Genomic DNA, 27790 nt, shown 5'->3' with positions numbered 1-27790 from the left:
CTCTGAAGAAGCTCAAACTAAGGAAGATCTTGAAAATTTCGATCTATAGAGAATTTGTGACAAATGGAGGGAGAGAGCACCAGTATTCTACTTGTTCATGTTGACAAGTTGCACAACAAAAATTTGAAAAGCATTAATTGGCAAGATGAATATATTATGAGCCTTCCAGATTTCAGAAGGTGGCACTCTGATTGGTCAATCAGCTGGAATGGAATTTTGGTCAACATGCAAAGCTGTTTGTGGGGAGGGTAGTTACTAAAACAAGGAATTACCTGGAAAAAGCTGGAATGAGCGGGAATGAGCTGGAATGATCCAGAATGAGCTGGAATGACCAAGAATGACCAAGAATGACCCAAGAATGATCCATGAATGATCCATAAAAATGATTTTCGATTGAATTTGTCTCCACATACTTGATTTTAACTTGCTAAACAAACTCTTTACACTGACTGTGAGGTGTTGCTGTTGTTGGCGTAAACTTGAAAACAAATGCAGAATAGTTCATGTCAAAGCCAACTGAAGTACATCTTCAGCAAAAAATTCGGAAATTCCAGTTCATTTCTTAATAAAATCCACGAATACTCACGCCATTCCACGTCACGATTTTCCACTAGGATTCAACTCGGCCGCCATTGTAAAATATTGTATCGGGCTTCCTGTGGCTACTATCCCATCAGCCTTTTCCAACTGAGTGAGAAAATGGCAGCAGGACATAAAGACTTTGTTCAGCAAGTTAAAATCAAGTTTATGGATCATTCTTGGGTCATTCTTGGTCATTCTTGGTCATTCCAGCTCGTTCTAGATGACTCCATTGTTAAAAACAGCAAGGCTCATGGAATAGGTTTCAATTGAGACCTTCTACTACATTTAATGGATCAAATGAATTAAGCCAAACCTGACACTCTTAATAGTACCTTTCTCCAACCTATTTATTGACTCTGCTATAAGAATTCTATCCACCACAAACTCTACGTTCATCCTTAATATTTCAAATCTCATATTTCAATATTCGTAACATAAACTTTGCAACATACGGGTGATGTTCCTTTTCCTTCTCTACACTTACATTATGGAATACTCTCCCAAATTCCCTTATAAATTCTGTCTTGGTTTTCTTTTTTTAAAGTTACCTTAAACCCATCTTTATTTTGGAAGTTTTTTCTTTAAACCATGAGAATTGTTTTATATGTTTTTACTAATTTCATGTTTTAGTTATTTTATAGTGACAATTTATTTTATAGGTGACATGTGAGTGCACTGAGATTTGAAATGCACACATAAAAACATTCTTGTTATTATATTACAAAAGATTCAATGTCCTTGTTTCTTTCCTTTTGAATTTTCCAAGTGGACTTGGCAAAAATTTCTTTCAACAGTTTTTGGTGAACATGTTTTTAAGGGCTCTTTGTGTACAGCTATGGCACAGTGCTCTGAGCCTCAGTTGTACAACCATTTTGGTTCCAAAAACATGTAGAAAAAATTTCTGGAGATTTACTTTAAAGTAAAAGTCAGCATTTTGGCAAACTGTCTTTTTTGTGGTGTTTTGGGTGGAAAGTTGAAGTTAGAGAAACGTTTTCTGTACAGTAAACTACAGTATTAAATAATGCTCTGTCAATTTATTTTGTATGTTTGATAACAGGCCTTTGTCTGATAATTATTGTGCATAAAAAGTGTTTAATTTTTTTTTTTCAGTCTCTATTGACACTGTTAAAGAAATCCGCTGTGGAAAAAATACAGATGTATTCCGTGAAATGGACAGGGATGATTTCCAAGAGGACTGTGCATTCTCAATTATTTACAGTGACAATTTTGAGACGCTGAATCTTGTTGCGTACTCTCCAGATGAGGCTAACATTTGGGTTACTGGTCTAAGGTGTCTCCTGGACTCTGACAAAGGTAATAAAGTGTTTTATCAGGGTATTTTCCAAGGGCTACAATCTACATAATAGCAGGCAGTGAGGGGGGGGGGGGGGGTGCACTCCTTATGTCCTCCTGGTTGGAGAGGAGGTACTCCTTTTATCCTCATGGGAAAAGAGAGATTCTAAGAGAGAAGCATGACTTGCCCAAGAACACAAAACTGATTGGGAACCGAGACCTCTGGAGCCAAGTGTACTACTAGGCAACTTACACCGCTTGCAGCACCCATGGGCAAGATGAAGCAAATCCTGTGTTCTGATTGGCCACCTGAGCAGGCAAGATGGGCCCATCTTCCCTGCTCAGGATTGCCCACATTGATCCCATGCATAAAATAAATTGAATTAGAACTACATTTGTAATTCTTGGACAATTTCGGTGATGGGATTGCAAAAGGTGGCAGAAGATAGTCAAAACAAAGAAAACAGAAATAACTCTCATGAGTTTGTTGTGCTACGAACACAGTTGACTTTCTTTCCAGGTTCTCAAAGCAAACAAGTCATTCCTAATTCTTATTAAAGCAAAATCTTTTTGCAATGTAATAAATCCTTTATTAACCAAGCTTGTTAAGTCAAGATGGCTGGATATTAGCCTCATTCTTTTTTCACATTTTGATGGATTTCAACTTCATCTCAGTCCATAAAAGTGCAAAAAATGAACTCAGCCAATATCCAGTCATCTTGACCTTACACTTGGTTAATAATGTAAATTTCATTTCCCTTTGTGGTCAGCTCTTTCACCTGGACTCCAGATTGAATGATCCAGCTTTTAAAGCCCAGGTTACAACTATTTCAGATTAAGAGAGCTCTTTACTGTTTGACTTTGAAAAATAGTGGGTGCTTCAGAAACAATTAGGTGTTTATTATGTGACTTGTCAGTGCCCTTGGAGAACTTGGCTCTATTGCTGTAGAAACCAGGTTTAGTTGGTTTCAGTACAAACTTGCAGCAATGACACAAAAAATAATATTACTGGTGATATCATTAATTAGATTTTGTTCTTGTTTTATTAAACAGCCAGCAGCCCTGTGGAAAACAGACAACAAATGCGTGACAGATATCCTTTTCTAGACCAGTTTTGGCATTTCATATTATTAAAGGAAAAGATTCATTGGATCGTACTTTTTGTGCTCCTCATTCTGTTTGACCTTGGCAAGTTCAAGGTTGGGGAACCAAGTTCTTTTTCACCACATAAACTTGTAGTTTTATTGAAAAAATTTAGTGCCTTTAACAAAATCAGGGCACAAAGATGCTCTTCTTCCTTGAAAGGTATTTTCTCTCCTAGGAATGTTTTTTTGAGACTCTGGCAGTTGCATATTATTTTATTTTGAGGTACAATTGAATTTATGTTCATCTTGCCTTTTTTTGTTCCACATAGTCAACCAACTTGAGCAAATTTGAAAATCATTAAATTTATGCTGTGGGAACAATGACATTTGAGTGAAAGGCTACAAACCAGTGGCCACTCAGCTGCTATAGACACCCCTGAAAATTTTAGATAGCTGCGACATATTCTGACATGGAAGTGTTGAAATTCTCACATTAAGAGGGAGGAGAAATAAGAGTTTTATTTTGAAACTTGCTTTGTAAAATTTCCTTAATATTTTACCACATGGCTAAAGGAGCAGTTTGTTATGGCAGACAGTGGGGGAAAAGGAAGGCTTAATGAGAAAGAGGTTCTTTCTGTGGTCAGACAGTTGAATGAACAAATTCCTGAAAGTGTAGTAAAACAAAGATTTAAGGTTGGTGATTAATATGCAACCATAACTTCTGTTTTTTTTTTTTTCACTGTGGTTCAAGCCCCAAGTATGTAACTACTGCTGTAAGTGAAACCTTTTGACTCCCATGAGTGACCAAAACAGAACTTCTCCTTACATTATCAATACAATATCAAGCAGACAAGTGTTGAGATTAGAGAAAATTATAAATTAGGGAATTATAAGCTGATCCATTACCAATTTCCTTGAAACAAGATAACAAGAATTGTATGGTAAGACTGTAAGGAGAATTACGAAAGAGATCTTGGGAGTGAATTGTTGTGCCAAGTACTTAAATCAGTACTGGAGAGCAGGGGTTTCAAAAAAATTTTTCTGCAAACAGCTGGTGGTGTGAGAGTGGGCTCTGCCATCAGACAAAAACGCAAATGCAAGATTCTGCTTGCTGGCTAAACAGATGGCAATGAAGGGTCCTATAGGCAGGAATAGACCACCAGTAACTGGCTTTTATTGAAACCCCTGGGGAAAGGGGTATTGGTCCTCCCACCCCACCCCTCTGAAATACTTTCAGTTTTAAAGCTCATCAAGTACGAAATGTGCAAACTTGCTTAGGATGTACATTATGTAAATTTGCCATCACTTTGGCATAATGCCATAGTATCAGACTGAGTATAATTCATGAACAAGTCACAGGATGAAGCTGTATAATTCATGACTGTAAATCTTTCTTACCCCTTTGGATATTAGCTTTATTCAGGATTTAATGTGACTCCTCTTTAGGGCAAGTAGATATATTTCCCAAAACTGCATATTTAGTAAACGAAAACTACTTGCAATATTCACTGGAGACTTGTAAAACTTAAAGCTTGGCCTTTGCACAATTATCACAGTGTTTTGAGGATGAAGGAGGATTTAACTTGATTTTGAGTTTTACTGATACTTGTTGACAATGACCTGGCCTCACATCAGAGCAGTGCCTAATGTCGCAGATTATTATTTTATAGAACATGCACCATACCAATGATATGTCATATTTAAATTTCACTTCTTGTTATAGTGGACTCGTTTTATATTTTTGATATACACATGGTTTGTTTCCCACTCTAACACTTCTTTATTTCTCACAGGAAGCTGTTGCTACTAGTTCAAATTCTCAAAAGAATAGTTTATCAAGGGAGGAGTTCCTTTCATTTTACAAGGAACTTACTACAAGACCTGAGGTTTATTTTCTTATGGCAAGGTTGGTTTGCTTCCATGCATGTTAATCGTACTGTTTCGACATTTAACATGCACATCATATTTGTAAAATCTTCAACACAGTGTTTTGCCAATTGGGGTAAACTTTGTGTTGCTCAACTTTGAGTAGACACATTTAGCATAAGTCAAAGCTGGCTGACTAGAACACTCTATTGTTAGGAGATTCCAGCATGGCCCCTGAATGACTGCACCTTGAGGTGTTATCATGTGCACCTATGTTCACATCTTTGTTAAGCATTAGGGCTGCTTTAAAGTCTTCAGTAGCTCTCCCGATGTATGTTTATGTACATCTTTGGGTCTGGTTATCTTCCTAAATGTGTTTCCTTCTTTTTCCTCATGTCAATTTTTAGCAAGGGTTACAAGACTTGATATCAACTGAATCATTTTTGATATTTACTTTTTTATTCTTTTTAATTATTTTGTACCTTTCACTGAAACATTTAAAGCCATCCTTTGCAACAACTGTTGATAATGGTATTGATTAATTAACTATTAGTTAGTGTTATTAATTGTTTACATATTGCTAATTGGGTATTTTTGTCAGGTATACAAGCAATGGTGACTATCTAACAACAGATGATCTACTGCTCTTCCTGGAAGCTGAACAAGGGGTAATAAACGTTTAATTCTGATTAAACCTGAACATGTGTGCTCAGCGTGATTTATGGACTGGTAGTTTCATCAACTGTATACACTGCAGTACATATTTAACAATTATTCCACGAGCGCGCGTTGGATATGAGATGATAGATAGCCAACGAGGCGCGTAGCGCCGAGTTGGCTATAATCATTTCTTATTACACGACTCGGGCAGTCAGAGGGCCAATAACTAAAATCAACCAATCAAAATGCTCTATTGCCGGTCCAATATTCTCTAAGTATTGGACCGGGCACTGTCCCGAATGGTCCCGAATGATACCACACTTATGTCCCTTTGAACTTCAGTCGTATAATAAATCTCTTATTAACCAAGCTTGCTCGGGACCGTACTGGAAGAATATCGGCCTTCGGTCTTTTTTGTACGGACCTCGCTACGCTCGGTCCGTACTGTCAAGACCTCGGGCCGATATTCTCCCAGTACAGCCCTCGCGCTTGGTTAATAAGATATATATATCCAACATGCGCGAGTGGAATAATTGTTTTATTAAAAACGCCCCCAAGAAATTATTATTTTGTAAGAAGAAACCGGATTTTTAGCTCCCTTTTGATTTTAAGCTGACGCGTACGCTTACCATATTTGTAGATTATGGTATATTGGCTCATATACCATAATGGCTAAGCCAATAAAAAGTCTTGAATTGCATTATCCAATGATCCAGTTTTTAATAAATCTTATTAGACGTTTTGTTGTGTAGTATCGTTGAGTATTTTAACGAGTTGTGCCGTATTTTGATGAGCCCGTAGGGCGAGTCAAAATACAAATAACGAGTAAAAATACTCAGCGATACTACACAACAAAAACGTCTAATAAGTTATTTATTATCCAACACACCAAACTGTTATTTCAGTGCGGGCGAATTTCGCGGATGTTTATTTACGGGGAGTGCGTGACAGAAGTATGCAAAGCGGAACGGAATTGGCGCGTTGTTGTGCTGCTGTTTTTATTTTCTTCATTAAACGAAGAAATCTTCTGGTCGTCAAGCTGTTTTTCTTCGTTCGATTCATCTAATGAACTTGGATCTATATTTGCCAGCCATTCTGACTCTGCGTCGTCGGAAATATGATTCAAATTGTCCGCCATTTGTGTTTTTTTTCGTAACTACAATCCAATTTTTCGCTTGCGCGATGCGAGAAAACCTGTTTAACCGGTACTACAATAGACAAGTACAAATACCGCGTGATATTTGTACTCGTCTATGGCGTTATTTGTACTCGTCTAGGTGTAGTTGGATAATAAAGAGCGATATTCAATTGATTTTCAAAAGAAATTCCAGATTGCAATTATTATGGTTTTGCTTTACTTCGTTCTGTGATTGGTCCAGAAAACTCGCACCACTCTCAAACAAGAGTGGAGGCGGCGTTGCCGAGTGATTAGGGTGCTGGACTTGAAATCCGGTTGCCCGGGTTCAAGTCCTCTACCCTGCCACTCACTGGATTTGTTCTCGGTTGCCCCTAGTTCAACTCCTCGGCTGCGCTCTGTAAATAGCCCACTGGTCGCCTCCTGCCAGTGGGAATTTTTAAGCAATTAGTTAAAACTTCTTCTTAATACAGCCCACAATGGAAACTACTGGGTTACCAGTAATTTTGTTAGCTATTAAAGTTTATTTGTTTATTTGAAGTTTATTTATTTATTTATTTTATGTAACAATCAGATGCCTAATCTTGACTTGGTTGGCCACGTTTTTCCGCGCTAGAAGCAGTTAGCTTGTAATTTTCTTTGAGTTCTCTTTGGCTCTTGAATGTGTTTACTTTTCCTCTGATTGGCTGTTGGGATCATTTTGGTTTTGGTGCTAAGAAACTAAATCGAACGCCACAATTGAGTTTTTGTTTTCATGCACGCGGGAGGTTGCTAAGCACGAAAGGAGCGTAAGGCCTTGAGCTACTCTAACTTTAAAATGCAGTAAATTGTAATTGTTTTCAATCTCTGATTCCTTCAGCTCTCCAGAGTGGGAAAAGAACACTGTTTAGATATCATTAGAAGATGCGAGCCAACGGATGAAGGAAGAAGGTCAAAATGTTTAGGAATAGATGGTAAGTGGTAGAGATTTCTCATTTCTGTAATTCTACTACAATTCTGTTCCACTAATGTTCATGTAAAGCGTCAACATTTTAAGCTCACAAGACGTCCTTCGCAATTTCAAGCCAAGGAGGAACAAAGGTGATGATGAATAGAGTAGATTTACACCGATTACAAATGACTAACGTCTTGTTTTGACAAATTTGTCGTTGACGTTTAGCATTTTTCATTTATTCTTGCAGGATTCACACAGTATTTATTAGAAGATTGTCATATTTTTGACACCGATCGTGCTGTAATCTGTCAAGACATGACCCATCCACTCTCTCATTACTTTATTGCATCTTCTCATAACACGTAAGTTGAAATTATTTTCAGTTGTCAACCATCTTTAGTAAACAACTGAAGAATACTTGGTTTGTCATCAAGTTCTAATGGACGCATGGAACACTTTCAGTCAAAAGTTATCTGGGGCTATATTGGTTTTACTTCACAACACATCATGATTGGTTTAGAAAAGTGATGTCACTATCCCAACCAATCAGATGCGAAACGGAAACCAACTGCGTCATGGTCACAAGCATTTTCCTGCGCTTGAATTGTTTAGTTCTCTCGACGCCATGTTATTTTGGCCTACGTGGACAGCTGCATGACTTGCCGATTAGAACGACGGACTGTTTGTTTGTCTCTTTGTCTCTTTGTAACTAAACTATGACCATCTGTTTGACCAGCGGTTTGACTAATTTTTCATTTGATTTCCAATTTATAAAACCTTTTCTTATCTCTCGCTTTGGTTCGTAGGTATTTGCAAGAAAATCAACTCAGTGGACCGTCCAGTGTAGAAGCTTATATTGACGCATTAAAAAAGGGCTGTAAATGTGTAGAATGTAAGTTTTGGACTCAAAGTTTCCTTCAGGTTTGTCAGCTGAAATTGTTCAAATTGTGGTTACCGCTCTGGACTCCAGGGCAAGAGGTTTCGATTCGAGTCCTTGTTGGGTAATTTAATAAAATAGAGGGCAAAATTACTGAATGCTGATTGATCAATAAAAAGGGTATTTTTTCTTAATTTTGCTTTAGAAGAGGGCAAAATTACTAGCTCATGATTGGTATTCAGGTTGCCTAGCAACAGCTTACACTATCGAAAAGTTGTTGCAGAAGATTTTCTGTAACAATGGCGTCTCGTTTCGAGATAGTTGACGAGGAACATATCGAAGAATTAAAAGAAAAAGTGAAAACGAAAAAACGAGGAAAAGCACGGAGTACTGGAAGAACGTTTTTAAAAAGTGGGCGAATGAAAGAAACTTCCAAGCAAATTTAGAAGAGTACGAGAGCGATGTCCTCGACCGAGCACTGGCGCAGTTTTATGCCGAGTTACGTAAAGAAAACGGGGATGAATATGAGCCCGACTGCCTGAAAGTAATGCAGACATCACCGGAGAGATATCTAAAATCAAAAGCCTATCCAAAGTCGTGGTATCTTAAAAAAATGTGCAAAAATAAAATTTCATTCAGCTCATTCGTGCATTTGTGGCCATTGATTCTCAGTCAACTTTAAATGGCTTCCTATCACTGATTACTGAAGAGCGCATCCAGAAATTCAGTAATTTTCCCCTCAATTTCATTAACAAGTAATCGCAATGGGTGATATTAATCCTTAGTTTTACTCGGCCCCATGCGATTACGTATACGAATTGCATTGTGGCCTTGGTTGAGACACTTTACTCTCACACTGTCCCTCCTCACCCGGGTGTGCAGACGAGTATCGACGATTTGTCAAGAAAACCGGACAAGATTTAGGGGAGTTACTTTTGATGGATTAGCACCTTTTTGGGGGGGGTGGGGGTGGGGGGTTGGAGGGGTTGGGTGGGGTGTTGGAGGTAGATAAGGGTTAAGTTCTGGCATGATGGGCCTTGTGGCTTGTAAGCAGAGTTCACCTTATCTGCATTCAATTTGGCTTGAATGCCCCTAAACCTAACAGCTTATTTTATTTTTTTCGTATTTGTGTGAATTTTGTTTATTGCATTTCAGTGGACTGTTGGGATGGGAGCGGTGATGATCCGGTCATTTATCATGGCCACACACTTACGTCAAAAATTCTCTTCCGTGATGTCTTAGAAGCCATAAACGAAAACGCATTCACAAGATCTCCGTAAGTAAAGATAAATAAAAATAATAGTGACTAATTAGATTTTAAAGAAGCCCATACACTAAGTGACTCTTTGTCTTCGAAGTTGAATTTGAGCTACTGTTTATTTTAGAGATTAGAGAAGTGAAGAACCTCGTTAAAAAACTTCGAAATAGGAACGAGAATCAATAAGCAACAGTTACAACTCATTTTACGCCAGCCTCTCGGAAAGGAAGTGCAGGGTACGGCAAAAAACAAAATTCTTAATTTTACCGTATGGAAGATCCAAATGATGAAAGGAACTATAATATTTACAGTACCCCTCGTCTCTAACAATTTCCCTTTACTTTCAATAGCCTCTGAGGTTCTTTTTCCTTTCAAAATGATTTAATGTTGTGCAAAAACTTAAACTCTTTGTTTTTGCCTTCCAGGTATCCACTTGTATTATCGATAGAAAATCATTGTAGTGTGAAACAACAACAAATTATGGCAAAGTATTTGCAAGAGATTTTACAAGGTACGATGTTAAGAAATGTTCTTCTCTCCAAATTATCTTGTTCCCAAGGTTTGATTGGTAGGATTTTGAAATTTTATCTCAGCTCTGCTGTCTGATTGGTTATTTTTTTGGGCTGGTTTTTAGCCGGTTTCGCTCGATGCACTGTAATTGATGTGATGTCATAAAAGTGATAAGGAACTCTTTTTTTTCGCAGATAAACTTTATAGAATTCAACCAGGAGAAAATGAATCTTACTTACCATCTCCCGAGGCACTTAGAGAAAAAATCCTTATCAAGGTAACTGTTCTAATCCAACACATTTCTCAGTGGGCTGTTCTTTTACACGAGTCACTCTTGTTACCTCTTGCACTCTGATTCTAAACTTGTACACCCTGTAATGTTTAAGATACAAGACCCCCGAAACTGTACCTTGTTGATTCCGATTAAGGGAGTGCTAGAGAACCCGGGCTAATGTTCAGTATGTTCTAGTTTCAAATTTTTCTCACATGGAGAAATCAAATTAAGCTATTTCAGTCTTAGTTTCCAGTGTCTTTTTCTCTGGAATTTTAGAACAAGAAGCTTCCGGCAGATGTGATGACCGACTCTGGTGAGGTCAGTGACGAAGGCGAAGACCAAGATGAAAATGTTGAAATCAATGGTGAATGTAAGTTGGAGAGACAAAATAGCAAAACAGGAAGCATAAAAAGACAGATAGTCAAGGTGGGTGCATGTATCAAACGGAATTTTTTTTTAACCATAATGTAACATTTGCATTGAAACCGTTTTACGGTTGAGTTGCGCGAAAACCAAAGTGGAACTAACCAGAACCCCAAATCAAAACGCAGATGGATGTCGCCAGGAGCTTATGAAAGCTCAAACTTTGAAACACGTGTGAATGGCCACAAGCGCGGGAAAACTCTTGTGAATGGCTAAAAGCGCGCGTAAAGGTGCGTTTGGTGTTAAGTGTCTAGTGTTGCTTTTGATTGGTTGAAAAGCTGGTGCTTTAAAACTTGACCCATCGTAGAACGAATAGCCCATTTCCGAATTACCCTTGGCCTCATTTTCAAAACGAGTCCTGGTGCTCATCCTTTCATATAATTATAAGTTTTCATTCACATGAAAATTAAACTCATTTTCACAAGAATGGTTGAGCACCAGGCCCCGTTTTGAAAAAGAGGCCAAAAGTGATTCGGAAATTGCCTATTGCAAGATTGGTAGGGGAGACTAGAACCCATTCCTTCCAGCACTCCACCATGGATTGTTTTCACATATTGCAATTGAAACGGAGCATGGGAGTTTGTGGGCACCAAATTCACTTTCGATTTTGTACACTGTAGCATTCGTGGTACTCAAATAGTTAATTACAACAGCAGTGGTTGAGTGGTGTTGATGGTAAATAAATTTTTATTTGTCTTTCTGCAGGATCCCAATCAAAAAACAAAGAAGACGACAAAGCTGGCCCGAGAGTTATCTGACTTGGTTACCTGCTGCAAATCTGTCGCTTTCCAAGACTTTCAGTATTCCTCTGAAAATCGTAAGTAGATTTATGCGAAAGGCGAAACGAGTGAGGTGATTTGCCAATATCAGTACAGTCGAACCTCGATTGTACGGATTTCTCGATTATCCGGACTTTTTCGCTGGTCCCAATTTTGTCTTGAATACTTATTGGTCATGATCACGTTCCGTAGCCATATTCTTTTCAAAACTACAGCCTTGAAAAGTGAAGCAAAGGCGAGTTTGTTTCACTTTCAAAAAGCAAAACCAGCGCTCGCACGCGTTGTAACTAATAAAGAACTTTCGAATGTGGTCTGATCGGCCTAGAGTTGCATCAGTGCTTAGTGAGATTTCACGCTCTATTGGCTCGACCATATTTTTTTTAAAACGATTTGTAAATGTTTTGTTTCACGATTAAATGTTGCTTTCTTAATTTAATCAGTTTTTGTTCCTCGTTAATATTCATATCCTCGATTATCCGGACCCTCGATTTTCCGGACTATTTCGTCTAGTCCCAATGAGTCCGGATAATCGAGATTCAACTGTAAAAAAGATTACTCACTTAAACATGCTGCGCTTTTGTTTTTCCGTAGAAAAGTTCTGGGAGATGTGCTCTTTTAGTGAAAATGTAGCCAGACGGTTAGCGCAGACATTTCCAGAAGAGTTTGTAAATTATAACAAGTCGTTTTTGAGCAGAATTTACCCTGCTGGAAAGAGAGTGGACTCGAGTAATTACAATCCTCAAGAGATGTGGGACTGTGGTTGCCAAATTGGTAAGAATTTACTTTGAGGAATGTGAATTAGTAGTTAACCACCAGATGTAAGGTGTTAATGGGTGCTTATGTAAAGAAGTTACGAGGTCTGGTAACTTTTCTACCAAACTTGGAAAAATTTAGCAAAGAGACGTATTGATTTCTCATGGTTTTTTTTTTTTCTTTTTTATCCTTTGTCCTTTTGGCTGCTGTGATTTATTTCTCTTTGGTTTTCTACGACAATCAGTCGAAAAGCACTCCGACATAAGTTTGGCGATAATGTATTCAGTCAAAGTGCCCAACCATAAAGGTTTTACTTTGATTTGTCTTTTTTTTTTCTTTTTTTTTTCAAAGTGGCGTTGAATTACCAGACGCCAGGGCTTATGATGGACCTTAACCAAGGGAAATTTTTGGAGAACGGCAGCTGCGGATATGTCCTGAAACCTGCTGTTATGAGAGAAGGTACAAACTTGTTATTGATTTTGATCATGACTGACCGCTATCCATTACAGCGGTTGTTTACTGTACAATTTCCCGAGCTATGTGAGCGGTTTTATACCATGCCTTTCACTGGATTCAGTGTTTCCCGCGCTTTTTACCAGGTCTTTGTTTTCACGTGCTTTGAACAGCTTAATCAAGGTCACTTGTTTTCCCGCGCTTTTAGGACAGGTCACATGTATCTCGCGCTCTTCATCGGTGCATGACCTTCCGGTTTTTTTTTTTTTTTTTTTTTTTTTTTTTCAACAGGTTTGTATTATTCCATAATTATTTGCAAACTGAAAATTGCTTGTATATTTTGTTTTTGTAGAAATAGCATATTTCAATCCAAGTACAAAAGACGTTATTCCCGGCGTTTCACCTCAGATATTACAAATTAAGGTGCATAGAAGCATTTTTTTGCGTGTTTAGAGTGTAATTAAAAAATTTCATCTTATTATCCAACTACACTTAGACGAGTACAAATAACGTCATAGACGAGTACAAATATCACGCGGTATTTGTACTTGTCTATTGTAGAGTACCTGTTAAACAGGTTTTCTCGCATCGCGCAAGCGAAGAGTTGAACGAAAAAAAAAAAGTGGCGGACAATTTGAATCCTATTTCCTACGACGAAGAGTCAAAATGGCAGGCAAATATAGATCCAAGTTTATTTGATGAATCGAACGAAGAAAAACAGCTTGACGACCAGAAAATTTCTTCATTTTATAAAGAAAATAGAAACAGCAACGCAACAACACGCCAATTCCGTTCCGCTTTGCATACTTCTGTCACGCACTCCCCGGAAATAAATATCCGCGAAATTCGCCTGCTGAAACAACAGTTTGGCGTGTTGGATAATAAATAACTTATTAGACGTTTAGTTGTGTAGTATCGCTGAGTATTTTGACTCGTTATTTGTATTTTGACTCGCTCTACGGGCTCGTCAAAATACGGCACAACTTGTAAAAATACTCAGCGATACTACACAACAAAACGTCTAAAAAGATATATGTATTATCGCACTCTGCAAAATGTCAATTCCAGATATTGCAACATGAATTTGAGCTCGTCTTTCCTCTCTGTAGGTAATTAGCGGACAGCAGTTTCCCAAACCAAAAGGTTCGACAGCCAAGGGTGATGTAAGTAAAATGTCCTGCATGTTGTTTCCATGGTGACTTTATTGGTACTAAGGCCAGTTTTTACTCTGCGTAGGTGATCGACCCTTTTGTCACAATTGAAGTGTTTGGTATTCCCGCTGACATTGCACAGGAGAGAACGCGGACTGTTCCTCACAATGGTGGGTGTTTTACCGTCGCTTCCTGTATTTTTTTTACTCGTCAATAACGGAAAACGAAAACTCACACTCTTTACCTGTCACCAGACTTTGAAATCTGAAGATTGCGGAAACTTTTAGATGTTAGACATGCTTTGAATTATCAAATGTTCTCACTCCTTTTATTTATATATTAACGCATCAGTTGTCACCATGCATATTCCAATGAGATAATTCTAATCCCTCACTCTGCTGCGACAAAGGGCTGACGCGATCTTTTTAACTCAATCAGCGTCTTATTAACTTTGTATCATGTGTCTCGGTTTGTATGCTCTTAGGGCGTCAAGTCAACCACCAGAAAAGACTCGACAGAAACCAGTTTTAGTTTCTGACGTACACACTTCTTAGCCCATATTTTTGTAGTCCCTGAGCCTTGAAAGGACAATACACCCAATAATATGGTGGATTGAAATAGCGTCGTAATTGAGAGTCGTCTTTTACCTCGAAACCACTGGACATCAATACGCTATGTTATGTATACCAACAGAGTTTAACAAATGGTAAACACCACAGCGTACACTATTGAGTTATGGATGCACGCGGGAGGTTGCTAAGCACGAAAGAAACGTAAGCGTAAGAGACTCTAGCTTCTTGAGTGCTTAGCAAACCTCCCAAGTGCATCCATAACTCAATAGTGTACGCTGTGGTGTTTACCATTTGTTATATAACATAACATTGATACATTGTAGCTAAAGAGTTCCCTTTTATTTAACAAATCTTACGCGACCAGAAAAAAACAAGCGCGCGCGGAAAAATAGTCTTTGCATTTGCTCACGTCAGCAGCGTACACCCATGGGCAAATGGGGGACGCTAAATTGACCAATCAGAGCGCGCGCTTTAGTTTGGTTATGTTATAATTAACAATTATTCCACGAGCGCGCGTTGGATATGAGATGATAGATAGCCAACGAGGCGCGTAGCGCCGAGTTGGCTATAATCATCTCATATCCAACAAGCGCGAGTGGAATAATTGGTTTATTAAAAACGATAAATTAAATTATTAAATTTTTTTTAAATTTTTAGCTCCCTTTTAATTTTAAGCTGACACGTACGCTTGCCATATTTGTAGATTATGGTATATTGGCTGATATACCATAATGGCTAAGCCAATAAAAAGTCTTGAATTGCATTATCCAATGATCCAGTTTTTAATAATTAACAATTATTCCACGAGCGCGCGTTGGATATGAGATGATAGATAGCCAACGAAGCGCGTAGCGCTGAGTTGGCTATAATCATCTCATATCAACAAGAGCGAGTGGAATAATTGTTTTATTAAAAACGTTAAATTAAGTATAAAATTTTATTAAATTTTTAGCTCCCTTTTAATATTAAGCTGACACTTACGATGGCCATATATGTAGGTTATGGTATATTGGCTGATATACCATAAGGGCTAAGCCAATAAAAAGTCTTGAATTGCATTATCCAATGATCTAGTTTTTAATAATGTCCTTTAGGTAATAGACAACACAAATTAGAGATAGTGGAAGAAGAGATCTTTTCGTCCAATCAACAAATGGATTCCATGTATCTATGGGCCTGTTCGGTAACACAAAATCGATCAGTTTCATATTAGGAAAAGGCAAATTTGTTAATGGTGACATCATCTGTGCTTTTGTTTTCCAATAGATCATAAGGCGGAACCAATCAAAACGCGTGTAAAATTCAGCTTACTGTAGAACTAGGCGTGGACCGCCCTCATCCTCGTCACAAAAAAATTATGAGAAAATAAGTCAAATGAGTATGTTATTTACCTCTTTTTTTTTTCTTTCGGTTAGGTTTTAATCCCGTATTCGACGAAACCTTCGAATTCCACATCAATCTACCTGATCTGGCCTTGGTACGGTTTGTGGTTCAAGATGATGATTTCATTGGTGATGGATTTATCGGCCAGTACACCATACCTCTAAATTGCATCCAACCAGGTAACCTCAAGTGCAAAGACACCTCAGTAACTTGTACAACAATTTTCAATAGAGTGTCCAAAGTCATCCAGGATTGCTCAGGTTTTCTCACCTTTGCTCTTTGATTGGTTCAGAAAACTCACGCTATCCTCTCAACAAATCAGAGGCAAAACTTAAAACAATCGTCGCGTGTGGGTCATTTGCGTTTTACCGCATTTTGAGCCGTTGTCTCTTTTTCACTTTGAAATCTCAGTGGTTGATGAAAATGTTAACCTTTGTTAACAAAGTAAAATCCCAGTAATAATAAAAAGTATGTTGCACGCTATGTTGAAAGTCTCAAGGCTTTTAGACCAAAGAAATTATTGCATGAGTTTTGCTTGGAGATAGCAATCGACATGATTTGAAAAAGATCCATGATTGATGAAGAGAGTTGTATTTATTTTAATAGAAAGTGGAGACTTGTTATGTTAATAAAAGAAAGAAAAAAAAACAACGTTGGAAGATACCCTTTGGAGTAAGGCCAAAAGATGTGTTTATTCTGGTGAATTGATCCACCGTCTCTTGGTGCAGTCCTTATGAGTACTTGTTCCCCTTTGCTCTGATCGATCGCTGGAAATACTTTGGTTTTGTTTTTGAAAACTGCTCTGGCGAGTCTTGCATGAATGATTCCATAACTGCATCATGTCTCCTCTGTCATAATTAAACCTTGCGCAACTGTTAGAATGGTTTGAATGAGGGCAAATTTATGTTGAAATAACAATGAGTGAGGGAAGAAAGAACAGTTGGGTTTCCACCGTGAAACTTTTCTTTTCTCTTGCCGCATTGAAGAAGAGGTGAAGAATAGATGAATGAAGCAATACTATGGCTAATTCCCATTTACCAACTCGTTTCCAGGCTTCCGACACGTGCGGCTTCTTTCATCACAAGGAGAAGAACTGGAATCAGCCACCCTGTTTGTTCACGTGACCATCACAAACCTCAACGACGCTGTGGCAGTAAGTGTTGCTTGATTTGAGTTCCTTTATCAAAATATCAATTCTCCCTACCGATCCCCAAAGCGTGCCTTCGTTAAAAGCTACGAGAGTTGATGTTTTCATCGTGACAAAGATTGAGTCGAGTTATTTGTTTCTCTGAGAACCAAGTAATATTGTAAAGAGATTTATTACACGACCGAAACAAAATTTTAAAATTGAATCTCATTGTTCAGATTGGAAAATGATGAATCTGCGCAAAACATACTTATGTTTTCAGTATTAAAACTAGGCTTGAAAATTTCGTTTCGTGGCCACGAAGATTATCCTACGAGCAGAGCCTTTTCTTCTTTTTAACCCTCTAAGGGAAAAGGCTCTGCCGACATCCTGTTGTTGCTTTGAAATGCCGAAAGCCCAAAACTCCGGGCTAGTCAAGCGGTTTTTCCTCCAGTCAAACCGATTTTGGTGCGCACGCCTTTGTTTTTCATGTACACAGATGACCACATCTGCGCCCACGATAGTTCAAGGGGGCCTGGAAAAGAATCAGTTTCTAGGCAACCGCCGCGCATGTTCAAACGAGCAACAACTGGATGTCGGCAGAGCCTTTTTCCCTTTTCGATCCGAGGACGGGTTCAAAAGGCTCTGCTCGCAGAGTACACAAAGATTTACGTGGACGAGTGGAAGCTAGACTCAGTTGGGTCATAAATTTATCAAAAACAGTGTCTGTGGTAAGGTTTGAGAAAACCCAGCCTATATTTCAAATACTATTTGATAAGGATAAAAGACATCTCGTTGAAGCCATACAGTCAAGAATTGTCGTCTCTACAGCGAAAGACTGTGTCATTATTTACCTTATAATTTACATTTTTTACCTATTTATTTACCTTATTATTTACTAACCGCCTCCCAGTTAGCTCAATCGATAGAGCGTTGGACTGTTGTGCGGGAGGTCGAGGGTTCGAGCCCCGGCCGGACCAACACTCAAGGTCTTAAAATAATTGAGAAGAATATGCTGCCTTTCTATAACATCAAGAAATGGTTAGATATTCTAGTCTTGTCGGATAGGGACGAATAAATGGAGGTCCCGTCTCCTGCAGGGTTAGGAGTAGGAGACGATAATTTCCCACGCACGATATTACTGTGTGACGGATGTCCTCCCCTGGGCTGGAATAGGTGGGTTTACTGGACCCGCAGGAATTGGCGCAAGCTGTTGCGGTGTCCCTGCCTGTCGGCGAAGCTAATAAACTAAACTAACTAAAATTTCGCCTGTCGGAAAATTTGAGCAGAGCTTATGAGGCCTAAGTAACGCCGTTAGTGCCAAATCCCCCGTTAAACCTCTTCCCGACTAATTTCAAATCTTTCCGCGGGCAGAGAACGTGCGTCCTGCTGCGGGTATGCGTGCAGGCTATTATTTGTTCGTTAACTTATTTTTAGTCTATGAGTCCATTTATTTATTGGTTTATTCAACTGGTTTTTTTATGTTTATGTGGTTATTTGTTTCAGCAGAAACCAAGGAAAGCGTCTTTAAGAAAATCGAAGAAAGCGAGGGAGGTATGTTCTACGATACTTGTACTCATAGTCGTTACAATCTACATCATCTCTCTGTTATCAACTGCGCTTAGGCCCCGGGTGCAAAAGTTTTATTACGTTTCTTCTTTTCAGTATACAAGTATGAAGTCCATCGGGGTAAAAGCCGTGGATGATACGTTTAAGGTGAGATAACAAGACTTTCCTTTGTGTATGTGCTTTGTTTTCTTGATCTTTTGGTATCTGAAACTCTTTTCTATCGTCTACCCTATGCTTGTTGTACATAATAGAAATTGAACTTTGACGGATTTAATTACCCATTGACAAGCTCTAGGTTTAGTTCTTGGTAAATTTATCCGTTGAAATTTTGGAAAACAGCGAAGAAGTGTCCAGAGAGTTAGAAACACTGTTTACGAAAAGACGAACCTTTTCTTATATGCCAGCCTCATGGTTTTTTGTTTTATTTTTTTCAAGTTAGCAATTCAGCCCCTTAGAGACGGCACGGATCTCAGAGAAAATGTTCAGACAGCGCTCGGAAACTTCAGGGTAATATATCATTTTATCTCGTTCACTGTTTAAAAGTTAAAAAAAAAAAAAAAAAAAAAACTTTCTCGGGTTCTGGATCTGTTGAGGTTTGTTTGAATTTCCTCCTTGTTTCGAGCGGTGGCCTTCATATAGTGTTGTGTCGCCTCGCAGTGCCTCTCCAAGGATTCAGGAGTGTAAGTGTGTACCGGTGGATAGTCGTGACAGCCAGACAAAAAAAAGAGTGGGGGGGGGGGGGAATGAGTGAGCTAGCATCCCGTCTAAAAGGCTGAGTAGCAAATACTAGCAATACTACGAAACCGAGATGAGCTGAGTCGATAGTGAACCACCAATGTCATGTGACTTGTTCTAATCTTAATCTTTTCCTCTTAAGGAAATTTGTGGCGTGGCGCCCCGCTCAAATCTTAAACAGTGCTTAAGGTTGTTGGCTTCCAGACTTGAGGGGAATTCGGAATCTATTGAGCTCAAACTGGTTATGAAGGATGAGGTATTTGGGTTGAAGTTTCGCTACCATGCTCTCTCTTTCCGTATCAGAGATTTACGATTTAGAGTACAATCCATCTTTTTTTTTTTTTAAATCAATTTTAGACATTGTGAAGAAGTGATCCGTAAGATTTTAACATCTCCAGTGAAACTAATGTTTTTTGTTTTGGTGTTTGTTTCTATCTTTCTTATCATACTGTCTTATTATACTAGTGCTATAAATTTCCGATATTACGCAAACACCACAACAAAGCACTTATGAACGATGTAGCTTTGTACATAAAGTGTTATCTTTAGATACTGAGCGACTTAACAAATGGTAAACACCACAGCGTACACTATTGAGTTATGGATGCATGCGGGAGGTTGCTAAGCACGAAAGAAGCGTAAGAGTCGCGCGAGGCGATAGCCGAGAGCGACTCTAGCTTCTTGAGTGCTTAGCAAACCTCCCAAGTGCATCCATAACTCAATAGTGTACGTTGTGGTGTTTACCATTTGTTTTATAACATAACATCGCTACATTGTAGCTCAAGAGTTCCCTTTTATTTAACAAACCTTACGTGACCAGAAAAAAACAAGCGCGCTCGGAAAAAATAGTCTTGCATTTGCTCACGTCAGCAGCGTACACCCATGGGCAAATGGGGGACGCTAAATTGACCAGTCATAGCGCGCGCATTACTTTGGTTATGTTATAATGTTATTTGTAGCTCTCCTAAGTAACCCCTTTGACCTAGAAGAGTGACTCGCATCTAATTTCTCCTTCTATTTCTCCTACCAAACCAAACCAAACATAAAAATCACGGGAAAAAAATTAAATGATAGCTATGTGAAATTTCTGTTTCTTTTTTCCTTTTTGCAGTATCCTTACTTCGAAGCTCAGGGGAGCTTGCCAGAGATGTTGAAGAAGGCTCTGACAGCTATAGAACAGGTAATATTGACTGGCAAAATAATTTTTCTCAACGGCTACCTTGTTTTTCAGTTGAGCACTTGTGAGAATTTCTCTACATAATCATCCCTTCCGTCCTTAATTGCGTCCTAACACTTTGCTTAACGTTTGGAGTTATTTGACACTTGAGTTGTTTGTGACAACTCAATTACATTCCATTTTTCAGGTCGTTCAAGACTCCAAAACGTTAATCGAATCTTGTGACTCCGTTCACGAAAGAGTAAGTCGTGTTGCTGTTAGCTATTCTAACCAACATTTACGTGAAATGAATTCCGCAGGCATTTTTCAGACAAGATGTATTTTTACAGAAAAAGGTGTCTCAGAAGCTGTCGAAGTGATGGTTTGCAGGAAAAACTTACTTCTCTATCGTAGTTCATAGAGAGTTGTTCGAGTTCAAACAAAATTTCTTTGGCTCTATACTACATTTCGTTGATTTTCCATGAAACCAATCAGATTCAAAGCTGAACAAATCATATCATGGTTTCCCACACTTTTCCGCACTTTTAGTCACTAAAGGACGGTATACTTATTTACTTGAGTCCTTATTGGCTCCATTTGACGTCCATCGTCTTCTGGTGGGCGGATGAGGTTAAGTTGAGTTTGGTTTCACGATCCTCGATCGAAAAGCACCGCTCTATCCATCTCTATCGGTTTAAAATTGCAGAGTATTTGTAGATATTTATCGTTCCAAATGCTGTTCTCTTTGTTGTAGATTATTCAATGCGAGAGAGCGGGCCTGGAGTGGCACGTGCGTAGATCAATTCTGTTTATCTACTTATAGTTTATGAAAGGATAGAAGACTCTCAAGTATTAATGAAATACTGGGATTTTTTCTGCACCGTGGAAAAAGCTTCTTTACATCTTGTACTGAAAAAAAAATTTTTAGTTCTCGATGTCGCTGTGGTTTTTGGCAACAATAACGTCGCGTTTTGATTTCTAGGAAGATATTATCACTTAGATTCTCAACAAAATATCTCATTCCTGATTGGTTTATAACGAGTACAAAAACTACTTGAAGAGTGCCGTACACGATTCTTTTTTTTTGGGGGGGGGGCGTGGGGGGTAGGGAAAGGAAACCTTAGTCCTCATTTCCATTTGATATCGCAGCCTTCACGTGTCAGACTTGGTGTCGAGTCGTGTAGCTTTGAAACATTAAATCGCACATTTTATGGAAAAAAATTATCTATTTCAGGAAGAGCTTCATAATGCCTGTGTAAAAGAGGGAATAAAAGGGAAGCGATTGACAAAGGTATTTGGTCTTCTCGTTGCAATAAATTTGTCAGCTAAAAAACTAGCGTTTGTATGTAGGTGGCCTTCATCGATTGGTCCAACGATTTTCCGGTGATCAACAGGAATAAAAACTGAATTATTGATGTTGAATGTTACAATAAACAGTCAAAATTTTCAGTTAAAACTCTTTTCTGATCTAGGGAGTGAATTTGTTGCCGAGAAACAAGAGTAAAAATAATGGTGATAATGATAAACACTTCGTTGTTCTCGACAAATTTCAAGAGAAAGGAAATCTTTTTGTAGGATTTTGACCTCGTAGCTGGGTTAGCCATTAGGGTCACGGGATGGACTATTCACATCCGGGCCTTTTCTCATGCAGGCGGTAGAAAGCTACTCGTGGAATATCCGGGTCTTAAAGGGCCAGGCAGATTTACTTCTCAACGCAAAGAGTGAGTGCCAGGAATATCTCCGACAGGTAACTTTATTTGTTTCACGACAAACCTGATATGTATCCTTTACGGTGCAGAAGGGTTCGATGGAAAGTTATGGCTGGTTTGTATTAAAATGAAAAAAATGTTCAGACAGCTTAAACTTCTTACTATGTCACGTGGGTTCTCACTTTTTAAATTAATAATTTCTTGGACTAAGAATGGAAGAATCTCAATGCATGTTTTCAAAGAAAACTGTAAACGAAGCCACGACAAGAGTCATCGACATCAAGTCAACCATTTGAGACTAACTGGTTTCCCCCATCTTAGCTGATGTGCAAGAACAGGAGCGCGCGGGGAGGCGGGGTTTTTTTCGGGGTGAGGGTTTGGATGAGGTTGCAAGCCGTTATGTTTACATAGGCATGCAACGTGTGCGATAAATATTTGCAAAATAAAAGCTATGTAACGGTTTACGAAAACCTGGATTTTGAGATGTGTAGGGTGAAACATTCATTGCCATGAAAGCCGCCAAAAGTTAACATTGTAGCTTGATTCAAGGGCAACACAGAAATAGGCCAAATAAATGTTTTTGTTTTGCGTCTTTTTTTTTTTTCAGATTCAGGAGGCGACTCTATCAACTGGTCTTGTCAAATCCGTTGGCTGTGACCTCTAACTGAATACTTCAATTACTCGTCACATTTCTCCTCACTAAATACGTACTAGCATTGTAAATACGAAAGCAAACAGTGTACTTATGAACATAATGGAGTGGTTTTTCCTTCAGATGTGAACTTGTTTTTCATCCTGACTAGATTTTTTTCACGTACTACTAATCACAGAGGTTTCTTTCATTTTTTTTCCCTCTCAAATATGTTTTTTAAGTGTCATGCTTAGTCTTTATAGTTTCAATATAAATACTGTCAGAAATATGTTTTCCCCATATTCTTACGTTAGCCACTATGTACACAATCGCAGTCTGTATTTTTAATTTTTCCGTGTTTTCCATGGATTCAAGAGAATACGAATGATTTCCGGAAAGCGCCGATAATTTTCGAGCATTAATCGAAGTTCACGCATTTCTCAGAGAAGATGGAAATTGAAATACAACAATGTTTCATTACGAAGATGGAGGAAGCGATTTTAAGTAGAAAATCGTAATATAAATTCAAGAGGAATATTTAATTAAGGCAATGCAGAAAATAACGATTTTTTAGATAACACGTGGAAGTAAAAGTGGTTGGATTGATAACCTAGCCCTTGAATTAGTTTTAGTTCTGTCTGGCATTAAGTCACAGTAATAGATTTTTTTTTCCATGGTAGATCTCGCGTCATAGTTTACCACGTGATATGTTTTAACCAATTGTATTTCGTGACATGGTGTTGCCTATCGTGATAGTTACATTTTCTAATTATTGGTGTTTTCGGATTTATTACTTCTTGATGTTGAATTTTGGTTCGTAGGTAGGAATCATTCCGCGAGCCTTTGCAGATTTCTTGGAAAAAGTATTTTTTTAGCTTAACATTTTTTGAGTGTGGGAATAGTAGAGTGAAACGGGACATCTGTTACGATCCTATATTGAAAAAAATAATATAAAATTTATACTGTTGAGATCATCATTATTATTAGTAACATTGTTATTAGTAGTATCGTCATTATCTCTCATCTAGATTGCGTAGCAGGTTATCTCCTTTTCCAGGTTCCCCCACGCTCCAGGGGAGCTGGAATCTGGAAACGAGACTGCGCCGTAGGCAATCAGTGTCGATACGAGTAACATGCACGCGAAAGATCAGACTTAAATCGGGCGCGTGCAAATTTGTTTCTTTTTCCTTTGAAATTTAAAGGTCTTCTAATACACGAGACTTTTCATGGCTCATTTTTACGAATTTGTTTTAATTAACTAAAAAAGTGTTCGTAATTGGAGGCATTTGGGTGAAACACTGCATCTAAACAAAGAAGTCCTCTTTAGCAGATTCGTTCACTGCCGTGTCTTAAAGTACGTCCTCGTTATGGTTCATGTCTTTATTTATTTGACACGGTGTACATATCCGAGATGAGTGAAGCATATTTGTAAGTAGTTTAAGCTATGATAAAGCTTACTCGAGGTGGTCAGATCGACTTGAAATAAAATTTTCATTTATCTAGAATGACCCTTGTTAAGTTACTTATTACACCACAAGTGTGTGTTAGAGAATCTGGAATAAAAGTCGTGTTAAGAAAATACATTACGAGAATTTCATTTCAAATACAATCCCAGAATTATCGCGACTTCAAAAAAACTCCATTCACAGTTTCGCAAATTTTCGGCTCACTTGGTCAATTTATCAAAAGGTGTTACAAAGATTCGGCACAATAAACAAACTCCTTTCTCAATCTTTACCACTTAAGAATTTTCTCTTTGGAATACCAACCTGATGCACGATTCTTTGAAAAAAAAAAAAAAAATTAATGTTTCAATCCCTGAGAGTGACCAACATCTTATTTCTCCTTACAATATCAACCCAAATGACACACAAAGGTCACGAGGTTAAAGGAAATGGTCACTAGAACCTCTTGACTGCAAAAGAAACTCTCTCCGTCAGCGTTTAAGGAAATGTATGGAAAACAGTATGATGAAAGTGCCTGCCGATGTTGGGTGTAAAAGGGCTAAGTTACCATATCTACTCCAGGAAACTCCAGAATGACTCATAGTTACTTCCAAACTTTGTCAAAGTCAGTTATAAATACAAAATTATAACATAACCAAAGTAAAGCGCGCGCTCTGATTGGTCAATTTAGCGTCCCCCATTTGCCCATGGGTGTACGCTGCTGACGTGAGCAAATGCAAAGACTATTTTTCCGCGCGCGCTTGTTTTTTCTGGTCGCGTAAGATTTGTTAAATAAAAGGGAACTCTTTAGCTACAATGTATCAATGTTATGTTATAAAACAAATGGTAAACACCACAGCGTACACTATTGAGTTATGGATGCACTTGGGTGGTTTGCTAAGCACTCAAGAAGCTAGAGTTGCTCTCGGCTATCGCCTCGAGTGACTTTTACGCTTCTTTCGTGCGTAGCAACCTCCCGCGTGCATCCATAACTGATAATTGGGAAACTACCCTGATGAGCAGCGTACTTATTTTACGTAGATGAGAACGATCCTTCGCAGTAAAGCACTATTTGAGCAATAGTGAAAATCAGACCTGAAAAAAATTTCAGGCCTGTACGGGATTCGAACCACTGACCTCTGCGATACTAGTGCAGCGCTCTACCAATTGAGCTAACAAGCCAACTGGGAGCAGGCCATCAAATTAATTCGATATAAACCCGTGGATGATAAATCAAACAACAACAAACATATGAAACATATGTGTGAACTGCGGTTATGAGACGTAGATGAGAACGATCCTTCGCAGTAAAGCACTATTTGAGCAATAGTGAAAATCAGACCTGAAAAAAATTTCAGGCCTGTACGGGATTCGAACCACTGACCTCTGCGATACTAGTGCAGCGCTCTACCAATTGATTGGTAGAGCGCTGCACTAGTATCGCAGAGGTCAGTGGTTCGAATCCCGTACAGGCCTGAAATTTTTTTCAGGTCTGATTTTCACTATTGCTCAAATAGTGCTTTACTGCGAAGGATCGTTCTCATCTACGTCTCATAACCGCAGTTCACACATATGTTTCATATGTTTGTTGTTGTTTGATTTATCATCCACGGGTTTATATCGAATTAATTTGATGGCCTGCTCCCAGTTGGCTTGTTAGCTCAATTGGTAGAGCGCTGCACTAGTATCGCAGAGGTCAGTGGTTCGAATCCCGTACAGGCCTGAAATTTTTTTCAGGTCTGATTATCACTATTGCTCAAATAGTGCTTTACTGCGAAGGATCGTTCTCATCTACGTCTCATAACCGCAGTTCACACATATGTTTCATATGTTTGTTGTTGTTTGATTTATCATCCACGGGTTTATATCGAATTAATTTGATGGCCTGCTCCCAGTTGGCTTGTTAGCTCAATTGGTAGAGCGCTGCACTAGTATCGCAGAGGTCAGTGGTTCGAATCCCGTACAGGCCTGAAATTTTTTTCAGGTCTGATTATCACTATTGCTCAAATAGTGCTTTACTGCGAAGGATCGTTCTCATCTACGTCTCATAACCGCAGTTCACACATATGTTTCATATGTTTGTTGTTGTACTTATTTTAGTTTCAAAATCTCAAAACCTCTTCGCTCCAGGTACAGAAAATTCAATATTCGTTCCAGCCATGATTGTACATGTAAATTGTACTGTACATTCAATATCCGTAGCAGCCATGATTGTACAAGTACATGTTTATAATCTTTGTAAAAATTCTCAAAATTAATGAATGACTTTACTAGGGAAAGCGTGAAGCATCCTGACAGCTGGTGACATAATGGGTTGAAAGTATACAAAAAAACACCATGTTCATCGTTTGCTCATTGGAAATATCATTTTCAGCCACAAAGATAGTATGTAAGGTAAGAGAAGTTGTATCAGTGTCCTGTAGTGCGCATGCAACAATTGGTTATGCCGCTGGGGGCGGGGCTGTTGGTTCCAAATTCCACATGCCTTGCTTGAAATGAAAATGGTGATAGAGGCCTGGATACTTGAAGCGCTCCACCTCTAACTTGGATTTAACAACACGATCCAGAAATTCCCAGTCCTCGCCGCCCCACTTATATTTGAACTTCTCGACGTCCATTCCTGAGGAACAGAGGACAGAAGAATGTGGAGCGGTTACATAGGGATTTGACAGATGGGATTTAGTGAGAGCGTTGAAGATAGCTTTCGAAAACTGTACTGGAAACAACCATACATTTTCGCCTTTAATCATTTTCCCATTAAGATTTGACTTACCACCAATTCGATTCCAGTCAGACTTGTATATGGCGAACAGGCCAAAACCGTCGTCCGCCCAGACACCTTGATGATCCACAGAACTTTTCCCACAATCCAGCCGACCAACAACAGGATAAAAGGCAACCCGCCCCTCTATGGTATTCTAAAAGATCAAAAAGAAGTAAATATGATGAATACGAGGTTAAGGTTCTTTATAAAACAAAACGCGGGGAAGCGTTAACATGAAATGCAATGGTCGTTAACCACAGTCAGTCTATAGTTTTTGGAAAACAAAAAGAGCACAGAACCTCCTAAAACCAAATAGGGTGAATGCGTAAAAGGGTAACAAGACCCTCAAAAATGCGTGACACGGTAGACCTTCCGGAGAAAGCGTGATATGACATCAACGCACCGCAAGCATAACGAAGACCGGGACTAAATGGAAATCTTGCCTAAGATACTGTTGGTCACCTATCTTAGAAATCACAGCAATTTACCTTTCTCACGCTATCAATGATGTCCACAGGTACGTCAATATGGAGATCAAACAGGAACACCAAGTCATACTCACTTGGTACATGCGCGACGCCCTCGTTCAGCGCGAGGGTCTTGTAAAATTTCCCCTTCATTTTAACAAGGGTGTGTCTATCACGGAGGAGGGAAGTGTTAAAAGCTT

At 38.7% G+C, this 27790-nt stretch overlaps 2 protein-coding genes across 3 annotated transcripts in view; one reads left to right on the top strand and one right to left on the bottom strand.

Annotated features, from left to right (window-relative positions):
• The window catches only part of LOC111323355 (inactive phospholipase C-like protein 1), a 33411-nt gene extending 8992 nt beyond the window's left edge, over positions 1–24419 (top strand). Inside the window, exons 3-32 of one of the 2 annotated variants that reach the window (XM_088754193.1) lie at positions 1693–1896; positions 2929–2970; positions 3526–3653; positions 4754–4866; positions 5428–5494; positions 7481–7574; positions 7803–7917; positions 8362–8447; positions 9588–9708; positions 10116–10201; positions 10395–10477; positions 10751–10900; positions 11603–11714; positions 12268–12447; positions 12781–12888; positions 13235–13305; positions 13992–14045; positions 14119–14203; positions 16021–16167; positions 17041–17141; positions 18624–18668; positions 18780–18830; positions 19119–19190; positions 19561–19674; positions 20530–20598; positions 20783–20836; positions 21329–21364; positions 21809–21865; positions 22226–22321; positions 22891–24419. In XM_088754193.1, the coding sequence (XP_088610319.1) occupies positions 1693–1896; positions 2929–2970; positions 3526–3653; positions 4754–4866; positions 5428–5494; positions 7481–7574; positions 7803–7917; positions 8362–8447; positions 9588–9708; positions 10116–10201; positions 10395–10477; positions 10751–10900; positions 11603–11714; positions 12268–12447; positions 12781–12888; positions 13235–13305; positions 13992–14045; positions 14119–14203; positions 16021–16167; positions 17041–17141; positions 18624–18668; positions 18780–18830; positions 19119–19190; positions 19561–19674; positions 20530–20598; positions 20783–20836; positions 21329–21364; positions 21809–21865; positions 22226–22321; positions 22891–22947 (2798 nt within the window). In that variant the 3' untranslated portion in view covers positions 22948–24419. Of the gene's footprint in view, positions 1–1692; positions 1897–2928; positions 2971–3525; positions 3654–4753; positions 4867–5427; positions 5495–7480; positions 7575–7802; positions 7918–8361; positions 8448–9587; positions 9709–10115; positions 10202–10394; positions 10478–10750; positions 10901–11602; positions 11715–12267; positions 12448–12780; positions 12889–13234; positions 13306–13991; positions 14046–14118; positions 14204–16020; positions 16168–17040; positions 17142–18620; positions 18669–18779; positions 18831–19118; positions 19191–19560; positions 19675–20529; positions 20599–20782; positions 20837–21328; positions 21365–21808; positions 21866–22225; positions 22322–22890 lie in introns of both variants that reach the window. The other variant, XM_088754191.1, reaches the window with a different exon arrangement.
• Positions 24420–26484: 2065 nt separating this feature from the next.
• Positions 26485–27790, bottom strand: part of LOC111323356 (beta-1,4-N-acetylgalactosaminyltransferase 3) — a 13704-nt gene continuing 12398 nt past the window's right edge. The window contains exons 2-4 of the mRNA XM_022926683.2: positions 27612–27790; positions 27133–27277; positions 26485–26979 (exon numbers count right to left, since the gene is read on the bottom strand). The exon at positions 27612–27790 is cut by the window's right edge and continues 341 nt beyond it. Of these exons, the coding sequence (XP_022782418.2) occupies positions 26801–26979; positions 27133–27277; positions 27612–27790 (503 nt within the window). The 3' untranslated portion in view covers positions 26485–26800. The remainder of the gene's footprint in view (positions 26980–27132; positions 27278–27611) is intronic.

This window comes from Stylophora pistillata, chromosome 3 (assembly GCF_964205215.1).
Source record: "Stylophora pistillata chromosome 3, jaStyPist1.2, whole genome shotgun sequence".
Classification (NCBI taxonomy): Eukaryota; Metazoa; Cnidaria; class Anthozoa; order Scleractinia; family Pocilloporidae; genus Stylophora; species Stylophora pistillata.
Note: the sequence above shows the minus strand (reverse complement) of the source record. Positions and strands in the feature narration are given on the sequence as shown.